Source organism: Rhinatrema bivittatum, chromosome 12 (genome assembly GCF_901001135.1).
Source record: "Rhinatrema bivittatum chromosome 12, aRhiBiv1.1, whole genome shotgun sequence".
In the NCBI taxonomy this organism is placed as follows: Eukaryota; Metazoa; Chordata; class Amphibia; order Gymnophiona; family Rhinatrematidae; genus Rhinatrema; species Rhinatrema bivittatum.
This window is the reverse complement of record NC_042626.1, coordinates 14176542-14189218: the sequence shown is the minus strand read 5'-3', so window position 1 is coordinate 14189218 and position 12677 is coordinate 14176542. Positions and strand designations below refer to the sequence as shown.

The 12677-nt window shown below is 40.1% G+C and overlaps 1 protein-coding gene across 1 annotated transcript in view; it reads left to right on the top strand.

Moving 5' to 3' along the window:
• SCUBE3 (signal peptide, CUB domain and EGF like domain containing 3) overlaps nucleotides 1-12677 on the top strand; it is a 464243-nt gene that overhangs the window by 212789 nt on the left and 238777 nt on the right. Inside the window, exon 6 of the mRNA XM_029573032.1 lies at nucleotides 1775-1891. Within this exon, the coding sequence (XP_029428892.1) occupies nucleotides 1775-1891 (117 nt within the window). The remainder of the gene's footprint in view (nucleotides 1-1774; nucleotides 1892-12677) is intronic.

Sequence of the window (12677 nt, the reverse complement as noted above, 5' to 3'; positions counted from 1 at the left end):
GATTGCTAGCCAGACCGAAATTGTACTTCTGGTAGCTACAGATTGGCCCTGGAGGTCATGTTTGCTGATCTACAAAGGTTGCTAGTGGGCAGTTCTCTCAGTCTGTCATTCAGAAACTATTTTATAATTTGGCCTTTGAGAGGATTCGGTTGCTGAGGTGTGTGGTATTCTTCTGCGATGATTTCCACTTTGTTCCAGCCATAAAGTGTTTTATCTCTCTGGCTTCTTTTAGAGTCTGAGATTTTCCAAGCCTGATGTGAGGAGTGGGGTCCTCAGCCTCTCAAGGAGAAAGTCCTTACTCTTGGAATTTTTGCAGGAAGATTTGCTTACAGGCTTGGTCTTTACCACCCTGAAGGTTCATGTAGCAACTCTCACTTGTAATAGTGGGCGTGCCTTCTGTGGACCATTATCTTCTTATCCAGAGGTGTCCCGGTTCATAACAGGAGTTAAGCATTTTTGGTCTCCTGTGTGGCTACCGGTGCCTCTGTGGGACTTTCGTCAGGTCTTGACTGTTTTTAACGAGTTCCACCTTGCCTTGAAGCAGTTTTTTCTCATGGCAATTTGTTCAGCATGTCAGGGTTCCGGGCTGCGAGATCTTTTTTGCCATGAGCCATCTTTGTGCCTGCCTCCAGGAGCAGTACAACTTGGAGCTGAGCCTTCCTTCTTGCTACAAGTGGTTTTGGAACTTTCAGTTGACTCACTCTATCCCCCTGCCCACACTGGAGGGGGTTCGTGATGAGCGTGGGTTTCATTTTTTGCATGCCTTGGATGTCAAGTGCCATCAGATGAGATACTTGAAGATGTCTGAATCTTTCAGGCAGTCGGATCGGTTGTTTATGCTCTATGTGGAGGTAAACAAGGGGATCTAGCAGCATGGGCAGCTATAGCCTGGATGCCGAGGTTTCTTTCTCTAGGTAAGTTAGAGCGCGTTCCACTAGAGCTCAGGTGATATCGTGTGCGGAGAGTTGGTTATGCTCTCCTGACAAGATTTCCTGAGCAGCGAAGTGATCTTCCTAGTGCACATTCCCAAACATTACTGCTTGGACATTCAGGCTCCGAAGGGTGCAGACTTCGAGCATGTGGTATTGACTGCATTGCAGGCAGCCTCCCGCCCTGTTCAGGAGTAGCTTTGGTACATTCCACTGGTGTGGGTTAGCCTGCTTGAGTGCAAAAGAAGGAGAAATTACTTACCTGATAATGTCCTTTTCTCAAAGAAGGGCAGACTAATCTACAACCCGCCCTCAGCTGCCTATTTGCTTTTAGCTAGCCCCTTCTTGTGGGCAATGCAGGCCATTATTCGTTCATTCATTGAAGAACTGGTAAGTGACATGACCAGCCCCTGAGATTAGTGCATGTTAATGCTTTCGACTGAGCTCTGGTACTGGTTGATTGTTAATAATCATATTCTTGTATAACCAATTTGTCCACAGTTTGACTTTTCCAGAGAATACTGGCAGGCTGGTGTCGGGGAGGGGCTATATGTCCATGACGTTAGCTTTTACGCCGTCTCCATCTGCTGGTAGAGGTACATAGCCCACTGGTGTGGATTAGCCTGTCCTCCTTAGAGGAAAGGAAATTATCTGGTAAGTAGTAATTTCTCCATCTTTGAAAATATAGCCCTCTATTTGTATCTGTGTGTGCATCTCTATGAGATTTTGTAACAGTGTAAATATTGGATCATATACAAAACTGAGCTTCTAATTCCCTCTTGTGTACCAGACAGGACTCTACCCTGTGCTCTTCTGATAACTTTTCTTGTTGGTTCTTCTTACAGTCACATGTAACTATGGAAATGGAGGGTGCCAGCACACATGTGACGACACAGACCAAGGACCCAAATGTGCATGCCATATAAAGTTTATCCTGCATGCTGATGGGAAAACATGCATAGGTAGGTGAGACCAACAGATCAATTCTGCGTGAAAGTATGTGTATATGTGTCTGCAAGAAAAATTCTGCAAGTAAAGTTAATTTTAATCAAAGTAGAACTGGTACCAGAGACAAAAGGTATCATAACCTATAAAGACTATTAAAGATAAAAATTGAAAATGAATGTAATCATGCATTGCTAGTCTGCCTTCTGAATTCACATTTGTATTAAGTAAAACATTTTGCTAATTGTAAGTTTTTCTCTTCTGGGACATTGATGCATAAGGAAAAGAGACTGCAGGATATACTATGCTTATTCTGTAGCTTGTAAGCAGCTACTTCCTGTAGTGCCACTATATAATTCCTTTCCTATATACTATTGTTCATCTTAATGGAGCAAAGTACTTGCTTGTTTAAGCACATAATGACATACTCTGTGCTGTCTCTCCTGTAACATGCTAACAACAAATATTCTGTGATTTCTCTCTTAAACACATTTGCAGTAATGTTCTATGTCAGTGGTTTCCAAACCTGTCCTGGAGGATCACCAGCCAGTTGGCTTTTCAGGATATCTGCAATGAGATAAATTTGCATGCAATGAAGACACATTGCAAATCTATCCTGAAAACCCAACTGGCTGGGGGCCCCTAAAACAGGTTTAGGAACCATTGTGCTATGGTATGTCTTTTGCAGTAGGCTAATGATGATACACTGCAGTGTGACTCCTTCAAAATGCTGACAGTGATATTCTGTGACAATTCTCCTATAATACAGTAAATAAAGGTTTGTGAAAAGTATAATTTAATTTTTGTGAATATTTATGCAAATATTCAGCACCATTTGTGAATTTATTTCCCATAGGATTTAATGGGAGTTTTTCCATGCAAAAAATTGGGAAGTGCCAAAATGTTGTCATTTACAGTGTTTTGCTGAGCTTAAAAAATGTTCTAAAAAATATATACGGTCATTTTGCAGATGTAACAAAATAGATGTATCTTTTTACCTTTCATCTGTTCATCAAGTAGTTTCCCATTAAGTTCAATTGCCAAAAATATTCATGGATGTGAAAGTAATTTTGTTTTGAAAGGTTGATATTCTTTCATTACTTTTCATGACTTGTGGGCACTACTACCCAAAGCGTGTAAGACTGGAAATTTTAATTAAGTTGCATCATAGCTCTCCTTGACCTTCCTTCTGCTCAAACTATCCTGCCCAGTCTTCTGGTGGTCTTAGGTAGGGAAGGACCACAGAAGCTTCCATGAAGTTCTGCTTCTGGACTCCAAAAAGAAAAGTAGCTTCACAACCTCAGACTGTGGGCTAACCACAAAAAAATTCATGGGTAAACAAAATCTTGCATAGTTAGGACAAAATCTAGTTAGCCTGACACCAGTTCACACTGCAGCACAGCCAAACATGCAGGCAAATTGTGTGCATAGCAACCGTGGCCCTGGAAAATGGGAGCTCAAGATACTCCTGTGATCTTCAGACTCATTTCTGCTCATGTAGCATCCCTGCCATACATCTGATGGTGTCAACTCATGACTCAAAACTACTGAGATTCTTCAGTTTCCACATCTATAACAGATTAGTAGCCATAGATACATTCATGCAAGGTGAAAAATTACATTAATTACTTTATGCAAAGCAGAAGTAATGCTGATTGCATCTTTCTGGTTAAGGGGGTCTTGGTTTCCTAAGTTGCAGAATTGAAGGTGGAAGAACCTCACAAATTACCATAAATTTCAGACACCATAAGACAAGGCCCCATTCTTCATCCCAATCAGCTTCTGAAACTTATTACTTAGACTGAAATGTACTAGAGTAATTTTGAGGTCAATAATTTAAAGTTATCCACCTAAATGGCAATGTTTTGGATCTTCCGCCCCTTATTTGGCTAGATTTTGGCCGGATATGACATTATCCAGCTAAAATCTAGCTGTATAAAAGAGGTATTTCGTGGAGGTTACCTGGCTAACTTAGCCGATTTTCAACTATAACCGGCTAAGTTAACTGGATAACTTTAGCCCTGCTTCAGAGCAGGGCTAAAGTTATCTGGCCTTGTGTGGCTGAATAACGAGCTGCTTAAATGGATATGTTCAAAGATATCCAGCTAAGTAGCGCTGACAGAAGGAAAAAGAAAAGAGAAAAATAGGGCTTGTGGCTTAAATCTCTCCGTTCTCTAACCAAAATACTATTGCCCTGTGCCCTGCAGCCCCCAAACATCTCCAAGAATTTTAAATACGGTGGTTGGAAGATTGGGCCCCCTGAGCACCCCTCCCTATTTCCATCTATTCCCCCTCCCCAGACCTTCCAGTCCATCACCATGGGTCCAGCGCATGCTGCCCCTCTTAGATCCCCAGCCCCCAACACCCGATAAGAAAAAATAAATCCCTGCTAGGAACAGGGTCTTACATCACCCACTACTGGTGGCTTTGTCACTGCTTCTGACAGAGAAGCAATACTGGAAGCATAAACTATGCTCACACACACACACACACACACACACACACACACACTCTCACTCATATACAGGTTTCTCACATACTCTCTCTCACACTCACATATGCATACAGACTCTCTCTCTCACCACATGCATGCAGGCACTCACACCCTGTCTCTCACCCTCATACGCAGACATGCACACAAGCTGTCTCTCACACACACATGCATGCAGGTTCTTTCTCATACACACAGGCTCTATCACATACATAAACATGCATGCAGGCACTCATACTCTCTCAAACACATGCATACAGGCTCTCTCTCTCACCACATACATGCAGGCACTCACTCCCTGTCTCACACCCTCATATGCAGACATGCACACAAGCTGTCTCACACACACACACACATTCATGCAGGTTCTCTCTCACACACACAGGCTCTATTACATACATACACATGCATGCAGGCACTCACACTCTCTCAAACACATGCATACAGGCTCTCTCACCCACACACACACACGCACCCAGGCACTCACACCCTGTTTCTCTCTCTATTACATGCACATACATTCTCTCAGGGCCTCCCCTCTCTTCTTCTGTTGATGTAGGATGAGGCCTGCAGTGGCTTACAGGGCATATACAAGGGATCAGCTGGAGAGAGGAGGTTCTCTGGAGGTAGGGTGGAGGTTGATAGAGAAGATTGAATGGAAAAGATAGGCATTGAGAGATTAGAATAGCTGGACTGTGTGGTTGGTGAGAGTGGAGTGATTGTTGGAGGGGAACCACACCCCTGATCATTTATTTTGGTCATCCTTTGAGGTCATGTGAAGTTTCAAGTACTAAGATGGGGTCACATTGGCCAAAAGTTTGGAAAGCCCTGCTTTAATGCCTTTTTAATTTCCATACCCCAGGTTTTGTCTCAAAGTGACACAATGTGAAGCTCTAATCTCACTGTACTGTCATCTGCTACAGCTAACCAAGGTTTGTCCTGTGTCTCGCACAATTCGTCCAAGGCGATACTTAGATATTCACATTTTTGAAGATGTAAAGGCAGCTTTTGTTCAATATTACTGTTTAAATCAGAGATCCTGCATTCTACTGTGTGGCATGAGAGTTCTAAAGCTTTCTTTTGCAGTTGGTTGTTTTCTGGTGCTAGAATAGAAATCACATCAGTGATGTATATTTTTACAAATTCACTATCAGAGCAATGTTTTCTCACATGGGCAGTATACCAAGCTACTTGATAAGAAACTAGCATCACTGACTGAGATTTTGTGAACCTGTCTGCTTGTTTTTATGTTTGATTTTGCAGGGTCTTGAGTTTTAATGGCTGGAATTCAGGACATTGTGGAAATTCTTTGTCAATGTGAGCATGGTTTGCAATAAGATAGCACTGCAGATTTGAAGATTTGAACGGTGGATGAGAGATCTGGCAAATAAGATACATTGACTTTCCCTTTTGTTCCACAAAATAATACAGATTTTCCCATGCCGGTAAAAAGGTGGTTCTTCATATTTTCTTTCCCACGTACACTTTGTCATTCTGATGCAACACCAAAGAGTTTTACGCTTGCTTTTTCTTCTTTGGTCTTCTTGTCCACATAAACTGGTCTCCTCCTGTGAAAGTTTCCAGAGCAAATTGGGTATTGAGCAGAAAAAGAGAGAGAGAAATAGTGGCATTACTAGAATGGGTCTGACTGAAATAAATGAGGAATATAGCATGATAAAGAAAGAGACCGTTTCCCTCCACTACAGTGGAGACTAAAATGGTATTGAACTTCTAAAAGGCATGGGATAAATACCTTGATCACACAGACAGAACATGGATAGACCTTCACCATATACAGAATAAGTTACAACAAATTATGACTAGAAATATCCAGACAAAAACTAAACTGGAAACCCCAAAAAGCCAGACTTAATATACTGTATGCAGTGCAATACTGGAGAAATTGAAACAAATGTATTTTCTTCTGTACCATGAAAAATGCAAAGATATCAGAAATGCTGCACATATGGATTCCTAAAACTGACATGCAAATCACTAAACTAAAATAATCTTTTTCTGCCTTTGTTGTCTGGACATTTTGAACCCTAACATAACACACCTCCTTGGACAAGTCTCTTCGCCCTCCATTGTCTCAGGTACAAACAAAGGGGTTCATTCACTACATAAGTAGATAAGATTTGCTATACTGGGTCAGACCAAAGGTCCATCATGCCCAGTATCCTGTTTCCAACAGTGGCCAAGCCAGGTCACAAGTACCTGGCAGGATCCCAAGGGGAAAATATATTTCAAGCTGCTTATCCCAGGGATAAGCAGTAGATTTTCTCAAGACCACCTTAATAATGGTTTAAGGACTTTTTTGTCCAGGAAATTGTCCAAACCATTTTTAAATGCAGATACACTAACAGCTTTCACCTTATCCTCTGGCAGCGAATTTCAGAGCTTATACATTGGGTAAAAAAAAATATTTTTCTTATTAGTTTTAAATGTATCACCTAGTAACTTCATTGTGTGTACTCTTTGAAAGAATAAACCGATTAATGTTTACTTGTTTCACTCCACTCATTATTTTATAGACCTCTATCATATCTCCCCTCAGCCGTTTCTTCTCCAAGCTGAAGAGTCCTCTTTAGCCTTTCCTCATTGGGAACTCATTTCATCCCCTTTATCATTTTGGTCACCCTTCTCTGTACCGTATCTAATTCTGCTATAACTTCTTTGAGATGTGGTGACCAGAACTGCACACAATACTCAAGATGAGGTCACCCCCACGGAGCGATACAGGGGCATTCTGATGTTCTCTGTTTTATTCTCCATTCCTTCCCTAATAATTCCTAGCATTCTATTTGATTTCTTGGCTGCCACTGCACACTGAGCAGAAAATTTCAATGTATTATCAACGATGACACCTAGATCCCTTTCCTGAATGATGATTCCTAATGTGGAACCTTGCATTGTGTAGCTATAATTTGGGTTTCTCTTCCCTAAATGCATCACTTTGCACTTGTCCACATTAAATTTCATTTCCCATTTGCAGGCCCAGTCTCTCAGTTTTGCAAGATCCTCTTGCAATTTCTCATAATCCTCTTGTGATTTAACAACTTGGAATAATTTTGTGTCATCAGCAAATTTGATCATCTCAATTGTTGCCATTCCCAGGTCGTTTATAAATGTATTAAAAAGCAGTGGTCCCATTCACTTTTCTCCATTGGGAAAATGTAACATCTAGACCTACTTTCTTTTTTCTATTTTATAACCAGTTCCCTATCCACGATAGGACACTGTCCCCACCCCATGACATTTTAATTTCCTAACAAGTCACTCATGAGGCACTTTGTCAAATGCTTTCTGTATATCCAAGTACACTATATCAACTGGTTTACTTTTATCCACATGTTATTTACATCCTGAAAAAAAATGTAGCAGATTGATGAGGCAAGACTTCCCTCAGTTAAATCCATGTTGGCTTTCTCACATTAAACTATGCTTATCTATATGTTCAGCAATTTTGTTCTTTATGATAATCTCTACCATTTTGCATGGCACAGACGTCAGACTCAATGGCCTGTAGTTTCCTGGATCACCTTGATCTTTTTTTATAAATTGGTATTACGTTGGTAACCCTCCAGTCTTCAGGTATCATAGTTGATTTTAATGATAGTTTACAAATTATTAATACAGGTCTGCAATTTCATTTTTCAGTTCTTTCAGCACTCTGGGATGTCTACCATCTTTTCCAGGTGATTCACTACTCTTTAGTTTGTCAATTTGTCCTATTACATCTTCCTGGTTCACTAAGATTTGTTTCAGTTCCTCTGAATCATTCATCATCTTTGAATTTCATTTCTGGCATGGGTATCTCTCTTACATTTTCCTCAGTGAAAATTGAAGCAAACCTGCGTTTAGACATTTACGGCACGAAAAATGCTTTTTTTCACACAGTAAATGGCCTAACGCGGGGATAATGCAAGATATTTCAAATACCTTATGTTATTTCAGTCCAGGCATTGTGTATTTAAATGAATTGATTAACATGCAAATGCATGCTAATACTTCATAAATAGTTAAACAATGCAAATCAAATATCGTGACTTTTTGAAAAAATTGCATGTGATACGAAGTTAGCTATAACTCTTTATTTTTTATTTTACTTATTTATTTAAAACATTTGTATACTGCCTATCAAAGATTCTAAGTGGTTTACAGATAAAACATTCATAAATATAAACAACTAAACAAACATTAAAAACATAAAATGAATAAAAACATACAAATAAAAATGTAAACAAATATGAAAAATATAATAAAATGAATACACTGTAGTACACCTTATTTTGAAGAAAAAAACCCAAAACATTTACACAGTGAAAAAAGAAAAGAATTAGGAGAAAAGAAAAAGTACCTAATGTCCCCCGGGAGCATGGGATATGAATGCACATCCTGATGCTCCCAGGGCCCTGTCTTCAAGAGGCTGATAGCCCGAGGCAAATCTCCCTCCTCCAAAAGTTGCAAAAAATCCTGGGGAACTTCCATAGACCCCTGTCCTATACTTACACCACCACTGCAGGTGGCCCATTGTAGAAATTTAAAAAATAAAATACAATTTTTATATCGGCGCTAGGTCCTGGGCCCAACCCTCCACTCCTCCCTTTCATTATAAAAATCTGTCACCCGAGGCCCGATCCTCCCCACCCTCTGGATGCCTCACTCAACTCACACTTCTATCACTAGAAGTGTAGTGAGGGCCTGGAGCGCCCCCTAGGCTCTGAAACTGGTGGCCTATCCTCTAGCTTGTTTGTCCAGGTGGCATTAGGATGTTTCTCTGCAATTTTCTACCTCTTTTAACCCTGAAACCCTTTCCTTAGCAGGAAAACATGTCCCCAGGTCTGATTAACTAAGCTGGGATTCCAATCTTTCAACATTAGATAGAACATGAGATTTGGATTTCTGAAAACTGTGCAGAGGACCCCATAAGTGAAGATGCTCTCAGTGCTGGCAAAGATTCTTTGGGAGGATACAGTGAAATTAGATTGAGTACAGGAATTTTTATGCTCATTTGCTTGAAGTGGAACAATTGCAACTGGGCAAACTGGATGAGCCAATTTTGATCAAAGTAACATACTAAATGACAGCAGAAAAAAAAATTGGCCCATCCAGTCTTCCCAGTTGTGATTCATCCAGTTTATGTAGCTGGGCATGTAAATTCCAGTGTTCAGTCCAATACCAGATCCCCTAAACTTTCAAACCCTTGCCTATCAGTGCCAGTACCCTTCCATATCAGTGCCAGCCAAACATACCACCACTTTGATGTCATCATAATACACAAAATCCAGCTTCCTGAATGAGAGTCGCTAGTGGAGCTAGGAAGAGGTAAAAAAAAAATATAGGAGCCAAAACAGAACCTGTGGAACGCAACATGAAAGAGGTCTGGTCTCAGAGTTTCAAATCCATGCCAAACTGATAAAAACGATCAGTCAGGTAAGACTTTGTCCAATCTCAATTCCATGAAGTGATGTATGAGTAAGTGTTGTGCATTCATTGGAAACTTAGTTCATTTTTCTGTATTTCATTTACAAACACTCCGCCGAATGAATGTGCCAAATTTGAAAACAACAAGGTTATCAAAACATCCCCATCTCTCCAGACCTCCAAGAATCTCTATCCAAAACTCCTCCATCGTTTAAATTACTCCTTACCCCAACTACTTTATTTAAGTCTTCTTACTCATTCAAAAATAATAATGCTCTCAGATATAGGAAAATCAGTAATTACTACAATGTAACACTTTAGTGGATCAGTACTCTCTGCCCTCTAAAGTCTGGGAGATAAGTATTCAGAAGTTATCTGGCTAGCAAAGTCTGGATAAACATACCCAGTTAACTTAGCTGGGATATTCAGTGGCATAGCTACACCACTGACTATACCCAGATATATTTAAATTATCCAGCTAACTTTAGACCTGCTCCATAGTAGTTCATTGTACAAATTAACTCCTCTTGTTGGTACCTTTCATTGATTCAAACAATAGAAATTCATCAGTCATATCAAATTTGTAGTTAATTCCTCCAACTGTGTATGTAAAACTACCGCCCCCAAACTCACCCCGAGCTGAAAGTGTCCTCTCTTGCAGTGGTATATATAGCATGTCATAAGAGCATGCCATACTGGGTCCATCAAGCCCAGCATCCTGTTTCCAACAGTGACTAATCCAGGCCATAAGAACCTGGCAAGTACCCAAAAACTAAGTCTATTTCATGTCACATTGACTCTCTCTTTCTCTTTCTCTCTGTGCAGACTCTCAATTCCATTAACCTCTCCAACTGCTCCCATTTGCATACTAACGAGCACGAGTTAGGGCCCTAACGCATTTTGATGAATGACTCAGTCAGTTAGCCAGATAAGTAACCATGCACTGGAACACCCCTATTCTGCCCACCAATTAGTTGGATAACTATTTGGCAGATCTGGGTTTCATATCTGATGATCTTAAGGTGATTAAACAGGTGGCAAAGATAAAAAGGAGATTTTGCCCCTATATATGTCTCTGGTGAAACCTCATTTGGAATACTGTGTACAATCCTGGAGACTGCACTTTTAAAAGGATATAAATCTGTCCAAAGGATGGCTACTAAAATGGTCAGTGGTCTTCATTCTAAAGCATATGGGGACAGACTTAAAGATATAAACAAGTATACCTCGAGGAAAGACAAGACAGGGGAGATATGGTAGAGACATTTAAATATCTCCAAGGTTTCCATGAACAGGAAGCGAGCCTTTTTCAAAAGAAAGGAGGCTCTAGAATGAGGGGTCATGGGTCTGAGGGTGAAAGAGGATAGACTTAGGAGTAATCTTAGGAAATATTTCTTTACAGAGGGGGTAGTGTATGCATGTAACAGCCTCCCATTGGATGTAGTGAGACAAAAACAGTATCTGAATTGAGGAAAGCATGAGATATACACAGGAGATCTCTGAGGGAGAGATGGGAATTTTAAAGCTAAATTATTTTGGTCGGATGAGCAGACCAGATAGGCTATATGATCTTTTTTTACCGTCACGTTTCTCTCCTGGTCGCATTGTATTGCATCAGCCTCTAACTTAGGACCTGGGGGCATGTGTTCACAATAAAGAGAGAATGACGTTAGAGGTTGTAAGTAGTTGGGTAAGTCACATAAGGTCCAAGTTTAACTACAGCCAAGAGTGGATAAATGAAACACAATGAAACAATAAGAACACAGCAGCCACAACAAAGTTTTCTTCTAAAGAAAAATAAAAAGCAAGAAGCTAATTTGTTTGTTTGTTTTTTTCAAGCCTATTTAAGAATCATTAAATTAAAACCCTCCCCACCCCCTGCTTAGAAGGGAAGTGAGGTATCCATCAAGAACCACATAGCCCTTTTAAAAAAAATTGATTAAAGAACTATTAACAGTTACACAAATTCTTATACAATGGGTCTCACTCTGTTCAAAGGTATGTTACTCATTATCTCCATGGTTTTGGTTTGTTTGTTTTTTTTACTTCATATAAGCTGCAATAAAACTGCTGAAATGAAAACAACTGGCCATAGCTTCCTGAAACTGTCACTTAAAAAAAACAAATGGATTCCCTCCACTGGGTGCTTTGGAATGAGAGACAACCTAAAGGGATCTGCCAATTTGCTTGTCAATAATGCAGTGCGACATCTAGTGTCACAAGTTCTCTGTTAACTGTAAAAGCAATTGTGCTTCTTGTTGTTAACCTCAGTGTTGAAGATTTCCTGAGGAGCAGTTAAAAATGTTAAAATATGTGCAAAACTTATAAATCTCTACGCTGATTCCTAATGTTGGTTAAGAGCAGTTGAAATAAAATCAGAATGCAATTTACAATAAAATTAGGGCTTCTGTTTTTAGGTTTTCACTGATAACTCTCCTCCCTACCCCTTCCTCCGTGCAAAAAAACCAAAACATTTTTATTAGATAAACCTTGGAAAAGCACTACACCCAGAACTCTTTCACCAACCTCTTCCCCCCCACCCATCTGCCTTAGATCATCCACCCTGTTTTCCATCTTTATGACCCCCTTAGTTTCACAAGCTCTTACAAGTGGACAGGCCTCCAATTTACTCCTCTTTCCATAGGTTCTGTAACTGTCAGCATCAGAGCTGGGAGTAAGAGGCCAGAATAAGCAAGGACCATTGTTTAAGAGAGTGGTGGGGACAGAGATGGGGAATGAACAGGAGGAGCCAAGACTCAGTAAATCATAATATATCTGGCTGGTCAACCTTTAATAAATCAAATCTGTATAGATCGAGCATATATGCATGTCTATGCTATTTCATAAACCTCAAGAGTATGCATATACATATGAACAGGAAAAAT